Source organism: Nanorana parkeri, unplaced genomic scaffold, assembly GCF_000935625.1.
Source record: "Nanorana parkeri isolate BGI_ZX_2015 unplaced genomic scaffold, ASM93562v1 scaffold90, whole genome shotgun sequence".
In the NCBI taxonomy this organism is placed as follows: Eukaryota; Metazoa; Chordata; class Amphibia; order Anura; family Dicroglossidae; genus Nanorana; species Nanorana parkeri.
Genome location: NW_017306358.1, coordinates 1,430,658 through 1,456,393, shown reverse-complemented (window position 1 = coordinate 1,456,393; position 25,736 = coordinate 1,430,658). Strand labels below are relative to the sequence as shown.

Sequence of the window (25,736 nt, the reverse complement as noted above, 5' to 3'; positions counted from 1 at the left end):
AAGACCTCCGGTGCGTGGGGTTTTTTTTTTTTTTTTTTTTTTTAAAGATGTACACCTCGCACATGTACGCATAGCTACTGATTTGACTTTTCTGTGTTTTATATAGTCATTGAGTTGTGAAGGAAAAAATAAGGGTGGTGCTTCTAACAAAAACCACAAAAGCATACAATATTTAAAAAATAATATGACCATATTCACCTCTCTACTCTACCCCTTCATTCCATAACCTATCTTTTGACTCTTTATCTGACTTATCTTTATGACTTTGTTTTTCCCCCCTCTTTTCTATCAGTTGTACGGTTTGTTTTTATTTTCAAACACTAAGGTTTGGTACTGAATGTTACTTTTAAAAGCTTGTCCTGAAAAGTGAAAAGTCAGTTCTAATAAAGTATCATGTATAGTACTGATGTGTTTTTGTTATGAAAGTAAAAATTTGGCTAATGGTGCCACCTCCTGGTCAATTAAAGGTACTACTGCATTAGGTTTCTCAGTTATTAAATTATGTATCTACTCAACATAAGAATGGATGAGAAATGTGTTCATATCATCTACAGAGGTTTCTACTTCCAAAGAGATTGTAGAAAGCTCCCCTGCTACTGATAGAAAAACAATGTCTTCAGACAAACCCGTTTAGGATTGTTTGCTATGAATACATTTCTCAGCCTGTTTATTTCTACTGCTTCTGTTTTCAAGGCATGTTTACTAGAGGCATATTCTCAAATGCATTTACAACTCACACCATTTCAGTTCTTATGACACTTATTTATAGGCATATTTCCTAAAAAATTTGAAACTGGAATCTACCTTATTTACAGATAAGGATGCAATTAGCTGCTATTGCGTTATATGACATTTGTCTCACCTTTTATTTTTACTTTGTGTTATCAAATTTTTTTTTTCTATATTAAATTATTTTTACTTTTGAAGGTTATCTTTGTTTATGTCCTATTTGTATGATTATTAGAGATTTCTTTTCAGCAGAGCTCTCTAAGTGTTTTAGTACTAAACTTTCAAGGTTTATGTAATTGGTAGAAAATATTGCTCACACCAAACAGCAAAGAGAAAAAAAATGTACCTTGGCAATTTGTAACTAGCAAGGTAAGAGTCCATATGTAGGTTGGTGTAATACAAGTGCATAATGTAATGATATTCCCTAGCGATCATCCCTACTAGACAAAGGGGACTTTTAAACTTGCTTCCAACATTGAGATGAAACAAAAGTATCTCTTACATGTGCTTACAGACATACAGTATGTGGAGAACACATTTTATAATCAAGGTTTAGTGTAATATTATTGAATGGACCACTGAGGACAACCAAGTTTTGTATTGCATCCGAAATCTCTGTGATCCCCTGAGCATTCCTATGTAGTAGAAAACTTGAGGACCACTAAAGTTCTACTCCATAAGAAGAATTAGGAATTCCCTGAAGATGAAATGCAAAACTGGTTTGTTATTGATGCTCCGTTCCTCAGCATTTTTAATACGAGCAATAGCAAAGACATTTTGTTAGGGTTGGTGGGTCCTGGTAGTGGTTATACATATGTGACCAGTTGTGTAAGGGATTAGAGCTCTGATCAAACTACAGCTGAAGGCCACTGGTGTTTTGACTAGGGATGCATTGATACAGGTTTTTCGGTATCGAGTACCGATATTTTTTTTCCGGTACTCGCCGATACCGAATACCAATGCTGGAAGTCCCATTAAGGAAGCCAGGCGGCGTGTAATGAATTGCCACCTGGCTTCCTGATTAGCCGGGAAGCTGGGTGACGTGTAAAGACTCGCCACCCGACTTCCCGATTAGCAGAGAAGCTGTCTCCATGCTCCCTCGTCACTAGGTGACAAGTAAGCATGGAGCCGGCTTTCTGGCCAATCAGGAAAGCGTGCGCCGTGTAATGACGTGTTGCCCGGCTTGATGCCTAGCCCGATACTGACCTGATGCCTAGCCCGATACTTGAGCTTCCGGTAATAGGAAGCCGGGCAGCAAAACATTACACGCTGCCCGGCTTCCTGATTGGTCGAGAAGCTGGCCAATCAGGATGCCGGGCAACGAGTCAATACATGGCGCCTGATTGGCTGGGAAGCCGGCTTCGTGCTCCCTCATCACCAGGTGACACAAGTGACGAGGGAGCATGGAGACGGCTTTCCGGCCAATCAGGAAGCCGGGCAGCGTGTAATGTTTTGCTGCCCGGCTTCCTATTACCGGAAGCTCAAGTATCGGGCTAGGCATCAGACCATTTGGGCGAGTACAAGTACTCGCCCAAATACTCGGCATAGTATGTCGAGTGGGGGGGGTGGAAATATGGGTGGGGGGTGGAAATAGGCTTGCCACCCATGATACCATGTAGCCGATACTATAAAACAGAATTGTATTGATATTTAAGAATGTGCTTACTGAACTTTGTAAAACAATCACTGAGCTGCCATGTTATTAAACCTTGTTTGGTTTGTTTTTTTTACTTTGTGTTTAGTGCAAAATTGTTAGAAAGTGAAGCTGTGAATGAAAATCTTCGAAAGAGCCTTGCAAGAGCTTCATCAAGGACATCCTATTTTTCTGGCCACACGTCATTTTCATCACCTTCAATTCCAGCTGAGAAAGAAACCAATGAAATTATAGATCTTGCCAAAAAAGACTTGGAGAAGTTAAGAAAGAAGGAAAAAAAGAAGAAGAAGAGGTAATGGTTACCGTATTACTTTTCTTTTGTTTACATGCTGTTGGCAGTTGTAACGTGTAATGTTTACTAGATACTTCGCTTCATACCTTGCTTGATTTCATCAGATACTCATGTGATTGATGCCACTTTCTTTACAAAATGATTTTCCAGCTTTCACAGAGCATGATTGATATTTTTAAAATGTATGTATTTATTTTAAACGTATATAGCATGCTCTATAGATCTTTGTTTTTTTATTCATGTGTGAAATACACTGAGTGGCCAGATTATTATGACCACCTGACGTTTGTAGGCAAATTAGCTATAATTTTGCACTGAAGTTGCTAGAGGCCCAGACCATTATAAATAGGGAAGCAGGTTGTTTACCACAACAGTAGAAGTATGGGTAATATGGGTAAACAACGCGATTTAACAGCCTTTGAACGTGGGATGATTGTTGGCGCTCGGAGCCATGGAGCGAGTATCAGCAAAACAGCAGAATTCGTTAAATGTTCAAGAGCGGCTGTTGTTAAAGCGTTTAAAGACTGGACTGTCAGCCGAAAATCTGGGTCTGAACGTGCGAATTGTGGCCGTCAGCGACTAGTCAATGTTAGGGCAGAATGGAGAGTGGCAAGACTGGTACAAGACAACAGAAGGGCAACAGTGCAGTGTCAGATTCCTCGCATCACCTTTCATCATCTCATGGAGTCACAAGGCAGCCCAACAAAGTCATCTCGTGGCCCAACTAAGTACTGATGGGGTGGTCATAATAATCTGGCCACTCAGTGTATATTTGCTATTGAATTTCTCACCTATCCCGATGTACGCAGACATTAGTTGCCGTGGGCTTATGGTAGGATTCGTAGTCCTCTTTTTCACAGTTGTACAGAAAGGTAAGGGGACATGACCCTATAGAAAAATGGGGGTGGAGAACATAAAACTAATTACCCAGAATATCTACCCAAATAAGTATCTGTGGGTATGTACACTTTTATATACCCCATGTGGATGCTCCTTAATACATCACATTAAAGAAGATATGAGATTAAAAAAAATCAGTGCGGTATTATAAAATACAGCTATATACAGTATGTTGAAATATGAACAAAAAACAAACCCTGATGTTGTAACAGAGGGCAACTTGTGTGGCCAGTCACATGACTAGTGTCAAAACATTGGTCACATGGTTCCTGCTGATGAGGGGGATTTGAGACACTGATGTCAGATTGTTCACACAGAGCTGCTGATTTTTGAGGACTTCCTTCATATGATTGCATCTAGATTCTGTGTTTTCTGTATTTTATATGTGCACTGATTTATTCCAGTTAGGGCCCCTTTTTAGGAGCACTTCAGGCAAACAAGATTCTTTTTTTTTTCTAATTAATTAATCTGACTCCAAGCGTATGACGCTTGCTGAAAGGTTCTAATTATCATCCTGCAAATCATCTCATCTGCCTGGCTGGTGGTGGCAAAAACAGTATAGTTGCTAGAATGCTTCTAAACAGCACAGCATCATGTGACAGGAAGGGTTATAAAATCCTTGGATTATATATAAATGGAATGGATTTAATTACAGTTGCAATGTTTCCTGAGGAGCATTAGAAGTTGACTGACTCCACTTCTTCAGACCTGGCACTAGTTTCTTAACAAAGTGACAGGAGAGCTCTTCAGATAACCTCCTATTTTGTTTTAAAGTACATGTAAGTAGACAGATTTTTGTGATTCCTAAATTTTTAGCTGATTACATTTTTTAAATGCCTTAGTTTGGAGTTGCATGTGTTTTAATAGTATTAGTATAAGTCTAGAAACACAAAATAATTGAATATTGGGACATAAGAGATGAAGTGCCTTTCTAGGGGGTAAAAGGACATATTAAAGATCAGATTTCATGTTTTTCAAGATCACTAAGATTAAAAAAAACAAAACAAAAACGCTACAACAAATGTCTGTGGAAACATTCAATGCAGTTCTAGGTTTGCCCTTTATAAACGATAACTGTACTTTTAAAACACTTTTTAGCTCTTTTAATATTAACAGTAAAACAAGCAATTATACAAACTCTTACCTCTGTCTTTTTTTCTTTCTTTGTGTTCTAAGAGCGGTCATCAGAGACCAAGGCCAGCAGTGCAAACCAGGAGCCATCAGGGATTCCCCTAGATGTGCTTTCCGCGACTGGCATTAACACTGGCCACGGCCTATGATCACGTAGTTCAAAGAAAATATGTAAAAGTCTGTTTGCATGTTTGCTTGCTATCCCTGGATATATTAAATGAGCGTACATGTGTCATAAAAGTGCAATTACCATTTAAATACGAGTTGTCACATCCATAGCAGCCATTTCCATACAGGGAAAACCATTGCATGTGTTTGTATTTTTTTATGTATTCTTATGAATGCGGCCATTTTAGTGCTTACTTTCTGAGTAAGTTGCACCTGACGAGCACCGTTGTTTTTCATGTGTTCCCAAATCTCTCCTAACAACAATTACAGAACTGTGATGCTTCCAAATACAGTATATTTCTTGTGTTAAGGATAAATAATATTGTTTTTTGGGGATTTACCCACAATGGCACCCATTGAAATTGCAAACCAGGTATACCATCATATTCTGGCTAAGAAGGTTTTTAAATCCTGTTGGATTATTGTGTTGTGACCTAAATATTTTTGAAGTCTACAACCTTTGTTACTTTTTACCTTCATAAGTAAAGTCTCAACATAGTATCGCTGGTACATATGTATGCTACATATGTGCTTAGTGTCCCAAAGTTAACCTTCTTTTTCTAATCCTTTTCCTGTAAAAGGAGAAATTGACTCCTCACTTACTTCCTGACCCCCTTTATCGGTAAGTGAGGTGGCCCCTCCCCATAAAGGACCAATATAGAAATGTGGAGGCTTCATGGCTAGGCACAAACTGCCTATATCTCTGTATCTACTTACTACTTTGATATTAACTTATTTTTTTGACCAACTTTTTTGGCTAACTTTGAATTAGTCAGGTTTCTGACTGGTGGGCACTGCCATGTCCAGTATTTTTTTTTTTTCATTTTTGGAATTGCTAGTCTTTATCATTCTCTGACTATTTGGCTTTGTGGGTCACTAACCCAGCATAGAATAGTGATGTTCTCTGACCAACATTCCCTCCTAATCTTCTTCCTTTATTCCCTTCTAAAGCTGGTATAGGAAAGTCCAGGAGCCAGAGCTATGGATTAAATTTTGAGGGATTACTTTTGCTGCATAAACAACTTGCAATGGGAAGAGTATATCATATAGTCAGGCAGTGGTTCTTTGTTTTTAAAAAGCAAACAAATAAGAATTTGGCTATAAAGCCTATTGCTCATGGGCTTCAAGGATCGTCCTTCTACAGAAATGTCTTCCCCTACAGTGTCACTAGTGCTCTCAGATGCATGATGACAAATACATTTGACCTGCTTGGTGAAATTGAAGATTGTACACAATGAGCTTTATACTATGCCTTGTGCTTTGTGTGCATTACAGTCCAATGTCAGCTTACAGGTAAATGGAGGATTTAAATGCCAGGGCGATCTGCGTCTGACTGATTCAGCAATTCTAGCTGGGAAGATAAGTCTGTAAAAGACAAATTGTTGAGCCTGTTTTGTGTTGACCTAAGGCTTAATTTCAAGAATGCCTTCCATCTTACCGTGGCCAAGTTGTACATCCCCAAGTTATAGTCAAAATGACATTGCAGTGTAATTTTAAATCTAGTCAATTCATATGATTTAGGTCTTTATGTTCAGTTATGTTTTATACTTTTCATTTTCTGGGCCGGATTTCCCACAAGGCCAACCAAGGCCCGGCCCTGGGGCAGAGGGGCAGCAGGGGTGTGGAATTTCTATTTCCCAATGCCTGGGACATGCAGTTCCGGGCCCGTGGTGGTTTTCTACATTTAGTCCTGCAGGACTAAATGTACATATTGAGGAACCTGGCCTTGGGGCAGCAGAGAGAGTAAAACCGGCCCTGTTCGTATTACAAGTTAACATATGTATATATAAGTTACTTTCCACACTGGAAGAGATATAGAATGATATTAAACAGACACCAGTCTCGACTGACATTTAACATGGTTTGTCAAAGGCTTTATCAGTAGAGTTTATCGGTATAGTAGACTATACTGGTATTTTGGGGCCATACACATTCGGTCTAATGTATAAATGCAGTTATTCATGTAACTGCATTAAGGGTGTTATTTATTTAACCTAAATATTATATGAAGGAAAGTAATCATTGCTAGGACACATTAATGGTTAATCAAATTACACATTTTTTTTTAGTTGCATAATATGCAGGGGGGTTTTCTTCCCCCTTCAGACTAGATGCTTATTTTTAATCCGCTTGAAAATATCACATACAGTATATTACTATAAAACTAATTGAAGAACCACAGAGAATTAATTTTGTTGCTTGTAATTCCTTAATTGTTCTGAAATAAAAAATTCAATTTAACATTTTATTAAAGCTGTTTAAGTAGTTATACATTTTCCATGATCCAATTATATCAATTATGTAAGAGATACATTTTTGTCGTCTGACTTAACCATGATTAAAAGCATGAAAATGCACATTACTATGAGTTATCATGTAATACGTCCTGTGCTCCTTGAGGCACATTACAGCAAACAAAACGCAGTGACCTTTTGTTTACTGCAGTGCAATAATCTGACCAGCCTACATAGACTGTATGTCTGAACTGTGCCTGCTTCTTCCTAAAAAAAAAAAACCAAACCAAAAACTTCAAACTCAGTAATGTGCATGGATCATAATAATAAGATTAAAACAGGGCCAATTTGCAGTCTGCGGTAGCACCTCTTGCCCTCTTGATGGGCCACTGCTCTGTTTCTACCATAGCAACTAGAAATATATGTGGCTGTGATAACAGCAACTCATTCATATATACCAGTTCAGTTTTATTGCTTTTCCTTTACAATCTCATATTTGTTATTCGGAGCTCTTAATGTTCTCTTCTTAATGGCATAGTGAAATATGTTTTTGGATGGAACTCACAGCTTTGTCATTGTAAGGAGATTTGAATTTGGCTTTTACATGCTGCTTACCGTTGTATAGTATATATGTTGAAGGTAAGACGTTCATGCACCATTTTTACCTTTTATAACTTTCATTGTTTGTCTGGTCTGTCCTGCATTGGTTTGGCTGCCTATTCTGTACTTCTGCTTTTGAAGGCTACAGCAGCTTCAGGGAAACAACCAAGAAGAAAGAAGGTTGGAATACTCCCCTTTATCTCTGTTATTTGTTTTTGTTGGATCTTCACCTGTCTTACAACGAAAAAAAATAACGTTTAATTGTATTTATTATTAACACAGTATAATCCGATCATTCCAGCTTCATTTTATGCATTTATGTGTTTGATAATTGCCAGCATGAACATTTTATCTCGGACTTCACTTGTATCAGGGTAATCTAATTTGGGAAGAGAAAGCACTCATATTTACTGAAGCTTTAACCCTTTCGCTGCCAATCCCTCCGGAACATTTTTCAAATCAGCTGGCCAAGCCATTTTTGAATTTTCTGCAATTTTTTCCCATTGATTTGATTTTCAACTGCTGCGTTGCTAGCGTTTGTAAAAGACCCCCCAAACCATATATTTTCTGAAAGCGCAGGCCCGGTAGAATAAAAAGATGGTGATACTAAATTTGTAGGCCGTGCGATAATTGCGCAAATGTTTCTCAAATTAATATTAAACCGATAAAAATACACAATTCAATTGATAAAACACACTAAAATCAGTATCAGCGCACAAAAAATAATAATTTTCTGACTAAATCTAAAAGATAAAACTGTATTGAGTTAATAAATAACAAATATTTGCAAATTTAAAATTGCGCCTTTTTGCGAAAAGGTAAAAAAATTACGGTACGCAAAACTGTAAAAAAGGAACTTATGTTAAAAAATTGTTTTCACGCTGTGTTGGTGTTTGTGTTGTGATAAAATGATACAGGCGTATATTTATTGCAACACAAAGATCACAACGCATGGCAATGCGTCACAAAGCTTTGCCATGCGCTGCCACAGTTAATTTAATTTTTTTTTAAAGAAAAAAATACATTAAAAAAATCATGCACTGCGATGCGTTCTAACAACGCACTGCAGCGCATGTGCATGGCGTACACCTCAATATGTGTATGTTATGTGGGGGGAGGGAGGGGTTGTGCTTTTTTTTATTATTTTTTTTGTACACATTTTTTTATTTTATTTTTTTTTTACATTTTTATTTTTTTTATTTTTTATTTTTTTACATTTTCTATTTATTTTTTAATAATTTTTTATTTTTATTTTTTTACTGTTGGGGGGGGCTGCAGCGAAATATCTGGGGTCTAAATAGACCCCTGACATTTCCCTTTTGAAATAGAAAAAGAAATTGAGGACATAAGTCCTCAATTTCTTTTTCTGCAGCCCCAGCACTCAATGAATGAGAAGCCTCAGTACAGAGGCTTCTCATTCATTCACAAACTAATGATAGTAAAAATATTTTACTATCATTAGTTTCTGAATGGGGAGGAGCCTCTGTAGTGAGTGCTAGTCCCCATTCATAAATTCTTCAATGAACAGGCTGTGATGTAAATCGCAGCCTGTTCATTCATAACTGGGGACACATAGTACTATGTGTCCCCAGTTATTTACAAACACCGGAGTGATCAGACGATCACTCCGGTGTTTGCTCTGCACAGAGGGATCGTTAAATATCATTGATATTTAACGATCCCCCGCTCGGCCACGCTACACAGAGCCGCTGTCATCCAAAAACTGACAGGATGACAGCGGCTCAGAACAGAAGACGCTCAGCCATCCTGACTACTGATTGCTAAAGTGCAGTGTAGATGTGCACTGTTCTTAAAGTGGCACTAAACTCCGGAGTTAAATCTTACAAATGCTCCAAGATCACTGCCGGGATACATTACAATCTCAATACAAATTAGTACATTAAACGTGAGATTGTAGTCCATCACAGGAGTGAGTCTGGAGTGATGGCTACTTTCCATCACTCAGGGACCATGGGGAACAAAAGTAGCCACCCTCTAGAAGCAATCGATAATAATACGAAATCACCTGCACTCCATACAGCGTACAGACCTTAGATGAGAGGTTGGTGCTTGAAGTGACAACACGGATGATGCTGTGTCAGATACAGTCCATAATAGAAGTCACCAGCACTCGAAGATATGTGCAAGAAGTAAAGCACTTTTTATTAGTCACATGCGCCAAACAGCCAACGTTTCAGTGCCACTCAGGGTCCCTTCTTCTGGGCGATATAGTGACAACAAGTATGCAACTTCAGCTTAAACAGTAGACCACAGAACCTCCCCATGACGTCATACTGACGTCAAATCCCGCCAGAATTTTGCATATATCTTCACACAACCAATTTGCCTGAACAATGTTAGTAAAACTGACCTCCTGTGCCCTGCGACTATTGAACAGTGGTAGCAGAAGAAAACAGCTAAATTCCGGAAAAAGAAATAGAGAGGCTTTCAGTGTCTGTGAAGACGAATTGCTGCCACGTCACTGGTTTCCAGGACAACTGCGGCAGCGCAGTGGAGGCGGGGAACCTCCGTTTAGTGAGAGACAGTACTGAAGCTCTGGCGTCTCTGGTTGCTAGAAAAACGTCCTTCGTAACCACCGCTGTCCTGGAATGCAGTGAGGGAGACGGCACAGAAGAACAGGAGCGGAGGGAGGAAGTGGGAGAAGGCTGGGGAGGGAGAGCAAAAACACATAGAATCAATGACAGGCACAAAGTATTTATCCCTATGATCTTATTTAAATGGAGCACAGTGTTACATAAACACAACATATGACCCTATGGGTGATTAAAAAACCATTATACAAAAACAAAATATGAAAACTACGAACCAATGAAAAATTATACGAAATAATATAAAATCAGGGTGTGTGTAAAGGTGATTAGAAATCCAGGGTTTGCGTACATAAGGATCACGAGGGTGTCAGTCTAGAAGCAAGGACAGTGTCAGTATGAATTCAGAGATGATTTGAGGATCTACAGCTGAGTGTAACACAAATGAGATACATTTTTGTTAATGGTTAAGGTACTTGAATGCATTTTTAAGATTTAACTCCTAAGTTTAGTGTCACTTTAAATACTCAAATCTGATACCTTTAGTGAAGGACCTACAAGCTGGTAAAAGAACAAAAAATGTTTACCGATTGAACTCAAACCACACAAACCAGGTTTACATCAAGTAGGTTTAACACCTGTAGCTTGGGTATTTCAACCCAGTCCAGTTTATTATCACAAATGTAAATTTTCTGATCCAAACAAAAAGCCTATACCCTATCTACAATGTATTGTCTAACTGTAATACATACAGTGACTGGCACTGCTGCAGCTCACGATTACATTTTACAGAAATACTAGTGATTATAACCTTATTTTACAAGTACTCATTTTTTACTTAACTGGAGTCTACCTTTAAAGGAGAACTATGGGGTTAAGGCTTTTCCCCATAGTTCTCCTTTGGGTAATGGGGGGACACAAACTAGCGTCCTCCCGTCACCCTAGGCTCAGTATACCGCGAGCTGTTGCTCGCGGTATACTGAGACGCCGCGGCTGAATCGGATCCCGACAATTATGCCTGGATCCGCCCAGCTGCGTGACTGACAGCTGGCTCTGCCTATCTAGAGGCAGAGCCAGCTGTACCCGCCCCGTCCGTTCCGCCAGTCAGCGCTGGTGGATCGGAGCGGGGAGGGGGGAATGCAGCTCCGTGACAGGATCGAGAGGTGAGCGAACGTCGGTATGTGTTCGCTCACCTCCCGATCTACTGAGCCGACCTGTGACAGTCTCATTGTCACAGGTTGGCTAGAACTATGAGGTGAGTGAAAAGCACTCACCTCATAGTTCTCCTTTAAAGCTCATGCTCACTTTTTTGTTCTGTCAGAATTTTGTGTTTAAAAATGTGGACAGAAATGGCCTTACATTTTAATTCTACGATATGTACAGTCACAGCCATGTTACCTTTAAAGTTCCCTCCACACTTTTAAGTAGAAAATAGACTTTGCTTATAAGGTTTCCATGAGCTGGCTTGGCACATTACTGTGAAAATTCAAGGCAGGTCCATTCACTTCTGTAGGCTTGCCTCTTCGATGGGTTAATAGGTGCAGGACTGTGCCCAGCATACTTGAGAAAACCCCAACTGCCTGCCTGTCTGAAGACCAGCTACAGACTGACTTTCGTTTCTTACAGTGAACATTTGGGATCCTTTGCAATCTTTTAATATTTGTTCAGTTGCAACACAGTCTAATTGTAGGGATCTTTCTAGAGCTCCTGGATTCCCATAATTACATTTATTGCTGTAGAAAAACTAGAACGTGAACAATATATTTTTGAAAACAGTTGAATTTACAGTTGTGATATGCTAAATGCATAATTCCACTGGTACTGTGAAATGTCTTGCTGGCAAATATAGGCAAGTATTAATAAAAATAGAATGGCTAGTAGTAATTGGTGTAAAGGCAGACAGAACTGCAGAATGCACTTAGAATTCATAAAAGAGCTGGATTCACTACGCCTTATTAGGGATATTCTGTGCATCGTAAAGTGTGGCCAGGAGTCACTCATGCACAATACATCCCTATTCTTGGTGAACACTATCTTATTTTTTATTTTTTTCTCTCTGAAGTAAAATGCATTGGGTGCAGATATTGTATGGTGATATCATTCACAGTGAGGCATATTTATAAAGTATTGAATAAGACTTTCTCCAAACATTTACTGGTGATAAATCAATCACTGTCTTTTGAAACAAATGCACCATGGAAGATTTAACTGCGGTAAATATGAGGTGAATGTCAGATGAACTGCTTTATAAATATGCTTCAGTTTATCCAGTCAAAAATACCTGGATAGTTCTATTAGCATGTATGAGGTAAAGCAGAGGTATTACCTTGAGCGCTGAGTGGCACTTTTCAGGAGCATCCTACCATCTTCCTAAGCTAGAACAATGCACACTTAATGTACATTTGCACTAGGGCTTTATACGCATAAATGCCAAATAGGGGTGCTTGCCTCGCATTCCTGCTGAGTGCTCCCTGCCATGAAAACATAGCTGAGCTGAATGGCTGTAAACGGACAGATAATCAGAGCTACGTTGTCTGTGCTCAGTTGGAACTACTGTTCCATTTGCTTGCGTTTTTGCTCCCCATATTAATCGGTCATGTCTCCAATGTAGGTTAAAAGGGTGTTGTTGCACTTGATTGCTTTTCGACTATAGATTTCAGTGCTGTTGATATGCCATTCACTACAGGGAGCACAACATACCTGCTCAGTATTTACGTTTTTAATCCTAGCTTTAGGGCATCAGCACATCCCTCTGCCTTTTGTTTGAAATCTGGGGATCTGGAAGCACACCTGCTTTTGATAAAGGAAACACCCTCCTTTCTACCGCCCAAACATAGTTGGTATCGAGATACTTCTCATAGCCAGCAATTAGATTAAAACCTTCCTCTGAGTTTTTTAGTGTGACTGGTTATACAGAAAGTGGCTAGAGGAAGGTACATGTTTTATGGTTCTATAAATTTATTTTCAAGGTTCTTATAACGGGGATACAGATCCAAAATTAAGTACAGGCGTACATCATCTTAAATAAGTCAGCTTATCAGAAGTTAATGAGGCTTGTGCAGTCCACTAGGGAATCCTGTGCACATAGCACTTGTCCCTGTTAAAATCAATACTGCGGTACTTAAGTAGCGTTATCAGTTTTGGCAAGAAGGCGTGATTTTTGATTGGCAGCACACAGAGAGGAGGGGGTGATGCAGACACAGAGCACACAGCCCCACCTCTTCTGAAAGCTGCAGGCAGAACATCTGTTGCTTTCCTTAGCATGCAACCTGTGCCTCCTCTGACCTGTTTGTAGGGATAAAAACAGCCTGCAACCTACAGCAGCTGCCAGCTAATTCTGACTAGATAACTGCAGTAGTACTTGGTGGTTTGTGTTGTATGAATGACTGGCTGGGGAGCAGCAGTGTCATTCACAAAAACACAAGCTACTACAAGAGTACTCTCAGACAAATGTAGTCTTTTATCTGAACGAACGGAGCAGAGGAGGCATGGACTGCACGGCAAGGAGGAGAACACAGAGAAGGCGATGGCTTTAGTGCTGTCGGTGCCTCCCCCATAGGAATGTCCATAATTTGGGGCTTTTGCCCAAGTTGGAGCTGCAGCAAGCATTGACGATGATAAACATGACACTTTATTTAAATTTTTAACATGGACAAGTGCTATTATAGTCCATTTACAGATTTGTGCCTACACATTTGTGCTCAATACAAACTCCTTAAACATTACTTTTGCCACATTTAATATTCCTCTCAGCAGCTATATTAATAGTTCTAGAGAAAAAAGATAAAAAGAGGAAAGGGATGGACAGCACACAGACAGTAATATAGTGTTAAATAAGCTTTACAGGCTTGAGTAAGCACCTAGGTAAGTAAAGCAAACGCCCAGAGAGCTCCACAGTAAGTGCCAAAGGGCCCATGACACCCCCCTGGCCCACAGGTTAGGCACCTGGTTTAGAGCATTCTTTCCACACACCTGTATATTACATAATTCTCTATTCTATTTGGTCTCAGTAAAGCTCTTACCAGCTGCAAACCATTATCAATCTTGTGCCCTCAACATAAACATCTCTCCTACTCCTCTGTTTTAATCCTTGCTTCTTATCTTCCTCTTCCATATACCATGCTCTCTGCCTTCCTCCTTTCAAACCCAGGTCTTCTAATTCCCACTTCCATACCCCTTGTACAAGATTGGAGTAAGAAGGAAGAAATCCTTGAGTAGTGAGGCCTTCTAGAAGGGAGTACTTTAGTATGCAGCTGGATAGGAGGAAAGTGGGGAAAATCTAACCTAGTGTACAGGTCAATGCAAGAAACAATGTCCTAAAATGCACACTCTACATAAGCTAAATTGCTGCAGAATTTGCAGCATTCATGTCTGAAGGGTAATGGCCCTTTGACAACAGCTGTCGATGAAAAACAATGTATGTGGTGTCCGAAAAACAGCCTGTGCATGACCACCCAAAAAAAAAAAAAATCTGACCGCTGTAGTTTATCTTAGGCCCGTTTACACTTGTGTGCCCCTTTTTTGTAATGCAACCCAAGGTACAACATGGAGGTGCTCATTTTTACTGGCACTCCAATGGGTATGCACACTCAAAACTGTGTTTTTTGGTGAGCGGATGCACAACGAGGGCCGATAGAAAATGAAACAGACCTGTGCAATGCTACCTACACTTGAAAACGTGTGCAAACGTGTGTGAATGGGTCGCATAGACATGGTTTGATGCATAGTTTAGTGCTTGCTGCGTTCTTATGGTAGTTTTTGCTGTTCCACTGTACCACTCCAGACCTACAATAATCTGGTACAGCACGTTTCACCAGAATATCGGCTCCTAATGCATGATGGTTATTATTTTTTTTACAATCTGCACTAAGCCAATCTATATTTATTTGCCATCCTCATAAATCCTGATCTAACAGCTTTTATGTTACTTGCTTCTTTCTAGGACACAGCTTATACAGTATATTACTTTTCTTTCTCTGTATTCCTCCCCAATATGTTCCATGATTCCATTATTTTACCATTGTTATGAAGTGTCTAGTGACAAAGAAACATGCAATTAGGGCATAAAGATACAGTGCTGTAGAAGAACATACAACATGTTTCTTGTCAAAGTGATGCTTCATGAAATGTATCTGTTTTATATGAGATAGAATGTTTTTTTTTTTTGTAGTTGAACGTGTTCTTGTTAAGGATATTAAAAGGCTTGCTTCCACTTGCAAATTACATCGAATTCAAATATTGCATCTCTAGGTATATCTAAGTGCTGAATTTATGCTGGGTCAATTTATATGCTAATGGCCATTCTCTTTGTAATCATGGCCCTACACTATGCAAATTTATAGCCTCTACTGTTTTGATAGGTTTAAAACCAGAACACTTTTTAGATTTATAGCTTTTAGAGGTTGCCATATTTAAGACTGAATTATAAACTAAATTCTAGTAAATGTAAGTTGTATTAAGCTTCTCCCCATTTTCATCAAGGGTAATAATTGGCTTAGAAATATCCATTGCAGCTGGTTTGTAGTGGCAAATACTTTGAATTGGTGAAAAGGGCAAAGGCCTTTTTCATCATCACATCATTGTGACAGTGATACTTTTTCTGCATGAAAAAAATCACCTAAAATTGCAAGTGGGAATTAGCTTTATAGTGCTACGGCTACGTGACTGTCACATTACCAGTTTTTTTTTTTGTCTTGGCACAAAGCACAATCATGTTATCATTTACAGTGTTTAACTGGGCATTTTCTGTTTTTGTTTTTTACTTTTTTATTGCTGTCAGAGATGAAAATGGGGATGGCGACAAGTCTGAAGAGAGAGGCTTTACAGAAAAAGAATCGACTGAAATAGATATTGTAAGTATGTGAGATTTATCTCTGCCTCATAATAGGTTCTTTGTGTCTGCCGTGGTTTCTTCCTATTTGTGTAAAGGCAATATACAGTGTTTTGTAATATATTACATTCAGGACCAAAGATTCTCTGAGGAAAAAAAGGGCCATAAAATGTGCAGCTTCTGCTGAACTGCCTTTATACCAAAGCAATCCCAGAATGTTCTTTGCTTAAAAGGTGAACTTCAGGCAGAACTTTTTATTAACCCTTTCAGTGGAGCTACCCCTGCACTGCAAGGGTTAACTGTCTTTTTTTGCCCAGGGGGAAAAAAAAGTTATACTCGCCTAATCCTTCAAGCCAGCTTGCTCTTAGTCTGGTCCCTGGAGTGTCTCTCCCACTCTGCAGCAGCGACCTAGGAATCCTTAAATCATCTCGTCCAATACAGTGTATAGTGAAATACCATCACTGCAGGGGAAGGGGAGCGCTGCTGGCTCGGAGGATTGGGTGAGTATAATTTTTTTGACCTTAGGGCAGTTAATACAATTTCGGCCAGGAATTCTTCTTTGATTCAACTTTTAAAACCTATCCTAAATCTACTAGTGCGGCATCACCCATCTTGTAGAGTGCTCTGGGAGCCCACTGCGCAATCTGCAAATCTTGACCTTGAGCTCATACCCTCTTTCAGTTATTCAAATATCTTTATTGGTTGGACCTGTGAATGGCTATTGCTTATTGAGTATTTTGGTTGGTGTTCTACAAGATAAATGACGGTATATGCAGTCATCTGTTCAAGTCTAATTATATTTGGTGGGTTGAAGTTTATAGCTTGGTTTAAGTATCATTTTGTTTTGAAGGTACGTGTGATACTTTCACAAACATCCCAATACCAATTACAGCGTTTCAGATCAATAAATCTGCAAGTAGTCTGCAGAAAAGTTTATTTAAAAGCCACCACTGATATGACATGTTGAAGTTGTAAGGATAGCCATGATTAATAGGCAAGAAGACTGAAACTGAAAATCTTTTATTACCTTTTTTTGTTTTAACAGCAAAAGATTAGAAACCTGTACTTTTAATACATAATAGATGCACTAGAGATACAAACTTTCTAATGTACTGTAGCAAAGTGTCCCAGACGGAGCCTGGAAAAAGTCCTGTTCGGAGTTTATAGATCTCCCAGGTTCCTCTCCTATATATTTTAGGGATTGCTGATTCGGGCTCCAGAGCAGGGTTTACTCCTCTCTCCACTGGCAATTTAATCTCACCTGGAACCTGTAGTCATAGCTCTTGGCCTGGGGATCAGATAAGTCCTGTCTGAGAGAGCTGCAAGGTTGGTAAAAAAACTAGCAAACTGTGTATGTGGAGGCTGACAAGTGGTAGGCCTGCTCAGCCTGTTAATTAGGACTTATACTTTTGTTTATGAAGTTAGTACCGGGGTACGGCTAGGTTTTATTTTGTTAGTTTTTTTTACCAATATAAAAGATGACGTTACAACGAGTAAATAGATGCTCAACATGCTCAAGTAGAAAAATGTTACACCCGAAGCGTCATGAAGACGTGTATGCTCGCAGGGCCGGTTGACCTTAAAAAATGTTTTAAAGTATTTTTACATTTATTTTATTTAATAATAATTTTAAAAACTGTTTGGTCTTTTTAAAACTTTACTTTAATTGCTATCACATAGTGAGGTTTACAAGCCCTCCATGTGATAGCATATTGGGAGTGACAGGTACTCCTTTAAGGTGATACTGGGGGTCCAAAAGACCCCTAGTGACACCTTTACACTCTAAGCTATTGGAAGTGCAGTTCGCCGATCTACTCCCAAGCTTCCCCCCAACACCAGAGAAGCCAGTCCCGGGCCCGTAGGAGGGGGCAGCAGAGCCCAGGAAACATGGTGCGGTTTACCGGCCCGTAGAAGTGATCTGGTGGCAGCTGAGCCGCCAGAATTGCTTCTACTGTAAAGCAAATTACAAATTTAAACAGAGCCCCAGGAGCAAAAGCCCCTGAGAGTCCATTTAAACATGCCAGATGCCAGTGACGTACTATGGATATCACTGGTATTTAAGGGGTTAAAGCTTTAAAGGCTGATAGCAACTGCCGCTGCTCTTAGGCCAAAAAGCTGATGGCTTGGGAGACTCTTTCCTGTAGGTTCCTCAGGCCACGTAGAGTTTATTTAAGTCATCCACAGTAGAAGAAAAAGGACTCCAGTTAGCCTGGTGTCACTTTTTATTATTGCTCTACATTTGTCTATTGCCTGGCATCATGTACCATCTGGTAAGAGGCTGTAGCTGTCAAGAAATGTATTGGTCACCTTTCAGCAACATGTACATATTTAGTTTGCCCCTACAGATCAGATTTTTGAAGACCTTATGCCTACCCCTGAGAATAGTGGAACACAATCATTCTGCTGTCCCACTGAGCATCGGTGCAAATTGCAAATGTTTGTACATATATGGCTGTACTAATGTTTGTGTGTGTGTGTGTGCTACACACACACACACACACACACACACACACACACACACACACACACACACACAAAATCTGTGTAAATAATTAATGAACACACCTTAATGAGTAAATACTAAAGTGGTCATAAAAACATGTCTATAAAAAAAATCTAGATTTTTTACAGTTTTTTTAAAAAATGTTTCCCTTGGTTATAACACTAATGGGGAATCTCCAATCTTATTAGGAAGAAGGAAGTGATCATGAAGAAGACGATGAGGAAGAGGATGAAGATGAGGAAGATGCTGATGCTGCAGAGAGTTCAGATGAATCTGATTCAGAACTAGAAGAAAAAGGTACTTTTTTTGTTCTTTAGATAAATGTAGAGGATTAAGAGAGTTTATGAAATGTAATCTCATACTGTTTGGTTTGTTTACAGTCCAGAATTGTAGTGCTTATTCCCTTTCTTGTCTAGTTCATAATAGTTTTGCTTGCAAACATTTGTTACCTTCCTGATTTTCATAGCATTTAATACATTTTATTTTTAAGAAAACTACCAAGCAGATCTGGCCAACATTACCTGTGAGATTGCAATCAAGCAGAAGCTCATCGATGAGCTAGAGAACAGTCAGAGAAGACTGCACACCCTGAAGCAGCAGTACGAGGAGAAGCTGATGACACTGCAGCATAAAATCCGAGACACACAGCTTGAAAGGGATCGTGTACTTCAAAACATGGGTAATAAAAATGCACTCTACAGAGGTACCTGTCATCATGAAAAATCCATAATTGATAATGCCACTTCAATATAAACCTAACCCCTTCAGGACCCATGGCGGAATAATCCCATCATGGGTCCTTAAGGGGTTAAACAGTCTCCACCAGGACTCTGTGCCGATTTGAAGAGCTGGTGGCCGGCTTTAATGTAGAATCGATTTCTGGTGCCTCAGCTGTCGCCAGATCACTTCTATGGGCCGGTAAAGTGGCAAAACACAGGGATCTCAGGTGTCGGCAGGAAGCTATGGAGGAGAGCGGTGAACGTCCGTTCACCGATCTCCTCCCTGTTATATGGGACCGGGAGCAACGCGTATTGCATCACTTACGATCTCTGAGCAGTCATTGGTGGGCTCCTGAAGTCCAGCAATACGCTATTGAAGTGCGATCTGCACTTCAATAGCTTATTTAGAGTGTAAAGGTGATACTAGGGGTCTTTTGGACCCCCAGCATCACCTTAAAGAGCACCTGTCACCACCAATATAATATCACATGGGGGGCTTGTAAGCCCCACTATGTGATGGCAATTAAAGTAAAAACACTTTAAAAACTATTAAATTAAATAAATGTAAAAATAATAGTAAAGAAAATTTTTTTAAAGTCCCCTGCGAGCATGCGCGTCTTCATGTAAACACGCGTTGGGTGCGCCTATGTACGAAAACAATGATTGCACTACACATGTTGGGTATCACTGCACACGCCAGAGTGTGAGCAATAATTCTATGGCCAATATTTACGTATATCTCTAAACTCATGACCTGTAGGGGATTTTGAAGCGTCGTCTGTGGACTTTTTGGGGTACTGAATTTTGTTGCAATTTCACAGACGCACACAATTTTTAACCTGGGCATGCTGGGTATCTACTTGTTGTAACCTCATCTTTTATATTTTACAAAAAAAAAGGGTTTTATATAGGGTTTTGGGGCAATAAATTTAACATAGGCGCATTTTTCACTAAAATTTTGGGTTTGATAAGTTGCGCTAATGTCGGGCAACATAAAAATTTACAACTGCCACCATTTTATTCTACAGGGACTTGGCTTTCAGAAAATATAAAATGTTTGGGGAGTTTAGGTAATTTTCAGGCCCAAAATGTAGATTATAACATGTAAACAAAGACGAAAAAAAAAAAGGCTTTGGTCCTTAAGGGTTAACTTTATTTTCTTACTCATTCATTGAGGGACACAGAAATTCAGAAACTGTGGGTTTATTCTGCAACCTACAGGAGTTTTGGACACGGGCGAACAGAAAAACTGCGAGCCAACCCCTCCTCTATCCAGAATGCCTCCGTTAGTGTCCTAGGAGGTTGTGCTAGTGTCTTAGGAAGTTGGATTCCTTTTCTTTTGCTCTGCTGAAAAATTTCTATTTATTTTTTGCTAGCCTTTGCATTGTGGATATTTTTCCTTTTAACTTCATTCAAGATTCCTTGCTGACACTGCTGTTTGAGCTGGTCTCTATATAGCAGCTATTCGAATTGGTGTTTCCTCTTACTTTGGAGGTCGTACTGGACTGCATATTGTTGCTTTCCAGACCAGAGTGTACGGTGTTAGCATGGAGCGCTTTACAGGTCCAGAGTTATGGTACAGCCCCAGGTGTGACCCAGTCTCTGCAGACGTACTTTGTGGCTACGGCAATTTCCAGGTCCAGTGTTGCAGTACAGCCTCAAGTGTGATCCAGTCTCTGAAAACTCACTTTGTGAGTAATATGTTTTGGGTTGAAACACTCAGAAGCTACCTCACTGTTTTCACAGTTAGGCTTTTTGAAATGCTGGTTTTACCATGGTAAGGGTTAAGGTTGAGGGAGCAAGTGCTGACTTAATTTGCTGGATAGAGGGGCACTCCACTTCCTCTCTCCCGCCATTCAGTCTGGAGGAAGCACCATACTGCTTTTGCTCCTGCTCGGGAAGCACCACCTGGATCTCTGGTTTCTGGCCACCGGACACCTACAGTGGTCTCCTTCTCAGCAAAAGCTGCCTGGGTTACAGTACCTGAGGCCTTTCCTCACATTGGGCCTTATATGCTTTTTTCATTATGACAGAGGGAGGACAGTCCTGCTGCTATGGGTGAGCTTGGCCCATACTCCCCTAGTGGTTCTGGGGGTGTTTGCTTGGTATTCCCAGAAGGAACTAGAGCCTGTAATCTAGAACCCCTATTGTCTCAAGGTCCTCATCAGCTGAGTCGTCTTCAGCTCTGTTGGGTGAAGCCTAGTCCTCTACCATGCCCATAGGGACCTCCAGGTCCACTCTGGACTTTTTAGCGGTTTATACACTGTTACAGCCTCTGCTGGCAGAGTCAGTCTCTGATTCTCTTAAGCCCAGGATGGGCCTACGGCCCTGTCATCTTCTCAGAGTCCCAACTGTCCATCTCTGGAGAGACTGTTTTTGAGGCACTACAGTCTCCTGCTCTTGACTCAGATTTCCAGGGGTTGTTTCAGACCTTATTGTTGCAGTGTATAGTACCCAGCATCTGGAGGCTGAGCTTGCTGTTCCAGGCCTGGGGTCTTTTAGAGCTTCTACAGCTGCAAAAACCTCCCACTACACTCATTATTTGAGACATTGTTTTATGCAGACTGGCAGCATACTAAAGGGTCCTGGACCTCAGCTGAAACTGTCAGAACATTTCCCTTTTGCTTGGGAATTGGTAAATAGATGGTCTGTTCCTGCAATAGACACACCAGTGACCCACCTTGACAGGAATAACTCTAGACTAGTTGAGAGTTTGCTCACCTTTTGAGATTTCACTGACCGGCAACTAGAGTCCCTCCTTAAATCCCAGTTCCAACTGATCAAAGTGCTTTGGCCTTGCTCTGAACACTGTGGTTATCAACACTTTTTTTTTCTTGCCCACCTATTGGGTTGTTACACCCCACGGGGGGGGGGGGGGGTGCATTGTGCTGCTGCAAGAGGTCTGCAGAGGGATCAAAGGAATAACACCCTTTTCATTCATCTACTTCAACAATAGGTTCTCGTGGGCCTTCAGAGCATAACTCCCACTCAGCCCATAGGGCTCATCATGGTTAGTTTGCTTCCCTTGTATTTGGGTGCTGGTGTCTAGCACCTCCTTCAGTTGCCCCTCACTGTTGATCCTGCAATACTGCATGCAGCATACAATTTCTAAGCTGTTCATATGATACTTTTGGAGTTGTACGCTATCCAGACTCCCACTCCCTTTTTAAATAGAATTCTATATGTTTGTGTACTGTTGAATTCAATTTCGTGTATACTTTCAGCTGATCATTTCCAGGGGAACTAACGATCGGTCTGAATGGATTTTTTCGGATGACTATGGGTGTTTTCTTCCTTGAAATAATGGCTGACAAAGTGATATCATGTTCATTTACCCTCTATATATTGTACATACTCTGGCAATCCCAGTGAGCATGCTAATGAAACAGTTGTTTTTTCTTTGTTTTTTTTATCATATGCTCACCATTTACTGGCTGTGATTAGCTTAAACTCAGGTAATCATTCAGTGTCAGTATGCTTGAATGTGCTCCTACAAGTACATTTAGTCTTCACATAAGAATGTAATGACTGTGGTCAGCTACTGGTAAATTCCATTCACATCAATTAATGAACCACTGTTTATAAATTGGAGGGAATAATGTCCATCTGCTAAAGCGACCCTCAGCTTATAGTAGAACTGTAAATGCCAGGTCCGTACGACGTACTGAGCTGGCCAGCTGGAAGAACTTTTGTAGCTCCGTACGACGTACGTCCTTGGCAGCGAAAGGGTTAAATATAATTATGAATATTGACCTTTTTTATGTGTGTTTTTTTTTTTTCTTTTGTACTTATCACTGTAACATATGTTAGGCTCCATGGAATCATGCACTGAAGAAAAGACCAAGAAAATCAAGACTGAGTATGAGAAAAAGCTACAGACAATGAATAAGGAACTCCAGAAACTGCAAGCTGCCCAGAAAGAGCATGCGCGATTGCTGAAAAACCAGTCACAATATGAAAAGCAGATGAAGAAATTGCAGCAGGAGGTTTTCGAAATGAAGAAAATAAAGGTAATAGGGCAACTGCACCAAATGGATGCACAATATATGGAAAGAGACACTCTTTGAATTACCACTATTGGCTCTGTCCTCTTAGTATGGTCACACAAGAGCTTTACATGTGAGAATTGTATTCATTTGAGAATCCTAATTATGACACATGATTTCTGTATTACCTCACTTTGAATGTCAGCAGTAAAATGCTATAATTCATACAGTCCACTTTTCTGACTGTAGGAATGAAATAACAGTAATGAAAAAGCTTTTTAGCTGGCCATAAACCGCTAGAATGTCAGTTGAATCCTGCTGAATTGGCGACAATTTGAGCCGTGGGTGGCCCTGCCCATCCATCCAATTAAAAAAGTGACTGAGCCAGATGGAGTATTATTGCCCAAACAGTGACTGCAGCTGATAGGATGGTGCTGCAGCTACCTAAATACAATAGCCGGCACTGGAGCATGCTGTTTCGCATGGATGGAGGAACTGAAATCTAGCAGTGTATGGCTAGCATTACTGTCTGGGTCTTCTTTCATGAAAGCAGGTAGAAGGTATGAAGAAGGAGCATTCTGTAAAATACCTATGTGAACTGGAAAAGGACTGGTAGAAATAGTACACTTTTGGACCCAGTAAATAATACAGTGTAACAGTCTAACCCTAAGTAAGCACTGTCATCAAACTGTATACAATTTATATCCACAAATACTATTTTTCCATCTTATGATGTTTTATCACTTTAAATAAAAAAACATTTACTAGTGTTTTTATTTTATATGACGTTAAAGTCTTGTTTTTTTCAGGTTCGTCTCATGAAACAAATGAAGGATGAGCAAGAAAAGGCTAGAATGGTTGATTCTCGTAGAACCCGTGAAATTGCACAGCTTAAAAAAGACCAACGCAAACGAGATGTAAGCTGCATGACCTAAAATGAAATACTTGTAGATTAATTTTATCATTAGTATTAGGGATGTACTGATGCTTGTACTGGCCCAAATGCTTTGGTATCAGGAAGCTGGGCGGCAAGTCGTTACATGCTGTACGGCTTACTGATTGGCTGGGAAGCCAGCTCACTGCTCCCTGGTGACGAGGGAGCATAGATCCATCTTCCCAGCCAATCAGGAACCCGGAGGTTTGGGCAATGACTCATAATGGTCACCTGGTGACGAGGGAGCATGGAGCCGGTGTTTTATCATTCCATCGGACACATGACTTTCTTGAACTTGTGCAGGGGGCGTGTCAAGGGCTCAGCCGTGCGCGCAAGTGCACTGCGGCACCAGGTCCATAAATCTCACAGACCAACACAGCTTATCAGCTGTGTTCTTTCCACAACTCTGATGGGCTACCACGCATGCGTCAGTCCAGACATATGATGGCTACTGGGCATGCAAACAATATATACTATGCTCATTTGGTATTTGTTTGTATTTGTCTTTATAAACATTATAAACATTATACGTGAAAACATGCGGCATAGGGAGCTTTGTTGGACCCACACAGATGCAGTAGCCATCAGATGTCTGGACTGCTGCATGCGTGGTAGTCCTTAAGAGTTCTGGACTAGCAGCCACTGATAAGCTGCGTTGGTCCATAAGATTTACGGACCTGGTGCCCCAGTGCACTTGCGCACACGACCAAGCCCTTCACATGCCCTTTCACACATGTCCGAGAAAGTCACGGGTCCGATGGAATGATAGAACACCGGCTTCTCGGCTAATCAGGAAGCCGGGCGGCGAGTTATTACACACCACCCAGCTTCTTTAATGGGAATTTAGGTATCGGCGAGTACCGGAAAAAAAAATAACGGTACTCGATACCGAAAAACCGTTATATGTGCATCCCGAGTTTAGTATGATTTTACCTTTGAATTTCCATAGTAATGATTTTGACTTTTTTTCTAAAGCATGACAGTTGTTAAATTGTACTACCGTATATACTCGAGTATAAGCCGTCCCGAATATAAGCCGAGGTACCTAATTTTACCACAAAAAGCTGGGAAAAAATATTGACTCGAGTATAAGCCGAGGGTGGGAAATGAGGCAGCTACTGGTAAATGTACAAAATGAAGATAGATACCAATAAAATTACATGAATATTTATTTAAAAGAAAAACAATAACCTAGCTCTGTAAGTGGAAAAGGGGGTACAGGGCTACATATCATGTACTACGGATCATTTAACCAATTCATATTAGCAGAGGATAATTGTAAATCTATTGTTCAGTGCACTCTATATGTAGTATATAGTACATGTACATATAGAGTGCCTGCAACAATACATTTACAATGATCCTCTGCTAACATGAATGGGTTAGCGGACAGTGCAGACAATACATAATTGCTTAATAAATCCCCCCAAATCTCCCCCCACTCACTGTGTCCGTGTGTCGGAGAGAGCAGGGACGAGTCAGCGGCATAGAGTATATACTGCTAATA

At 40.2% G+C, this 25,736-nt stretch overlaps 1 protein-coding gene across 1 annotated transcript in view; it reads left to right on the top strand.

Moving 5' to 3' along the window:
- Positions 1 to 25,736, top strand: part of KIF21A (kinesin family member 21A) — a 145,024-nt gene that overhangs the window by 70,840 nt on the left and 48,448 nt on the right. Inside the window, exons 11-18 of the mRNA XM_018552516.1 lie at positions 2,472 to 2,675; positions 7,850 to 7,888; positions 13,157 to 13,176; positions 16,039 to 16,109; positions 18,779 to 18,887; positions 19,081 to 19,269; positions 23,120 to 23,319; positions 24,105 to 24,212. Of these exons, the coding sequence (XP_018408018.1) occupies positions 2,472 to 2,675; positions 7,850 to 7,888; positions 13,157 to 13,176; positions 16,039 to 16,109; positions 18,779 to 18,887; positions 19,081 to 19,269; positions 23,120 to 23,319; positions 24,105 to 24,212 (940 nt within the window). The remainder of the gene's footprint in view (positions 1 to 2,471; positions 2,676 to 7,849; positions 7,889 to 13,156; positions 13,177 to 16,038; positions 16,110 to 18,778; positions 18,888 to 19,080; positions 19,270 to 23,119; positions 23,320 to 24,104; positions 24,213 to 25,736) is intronic.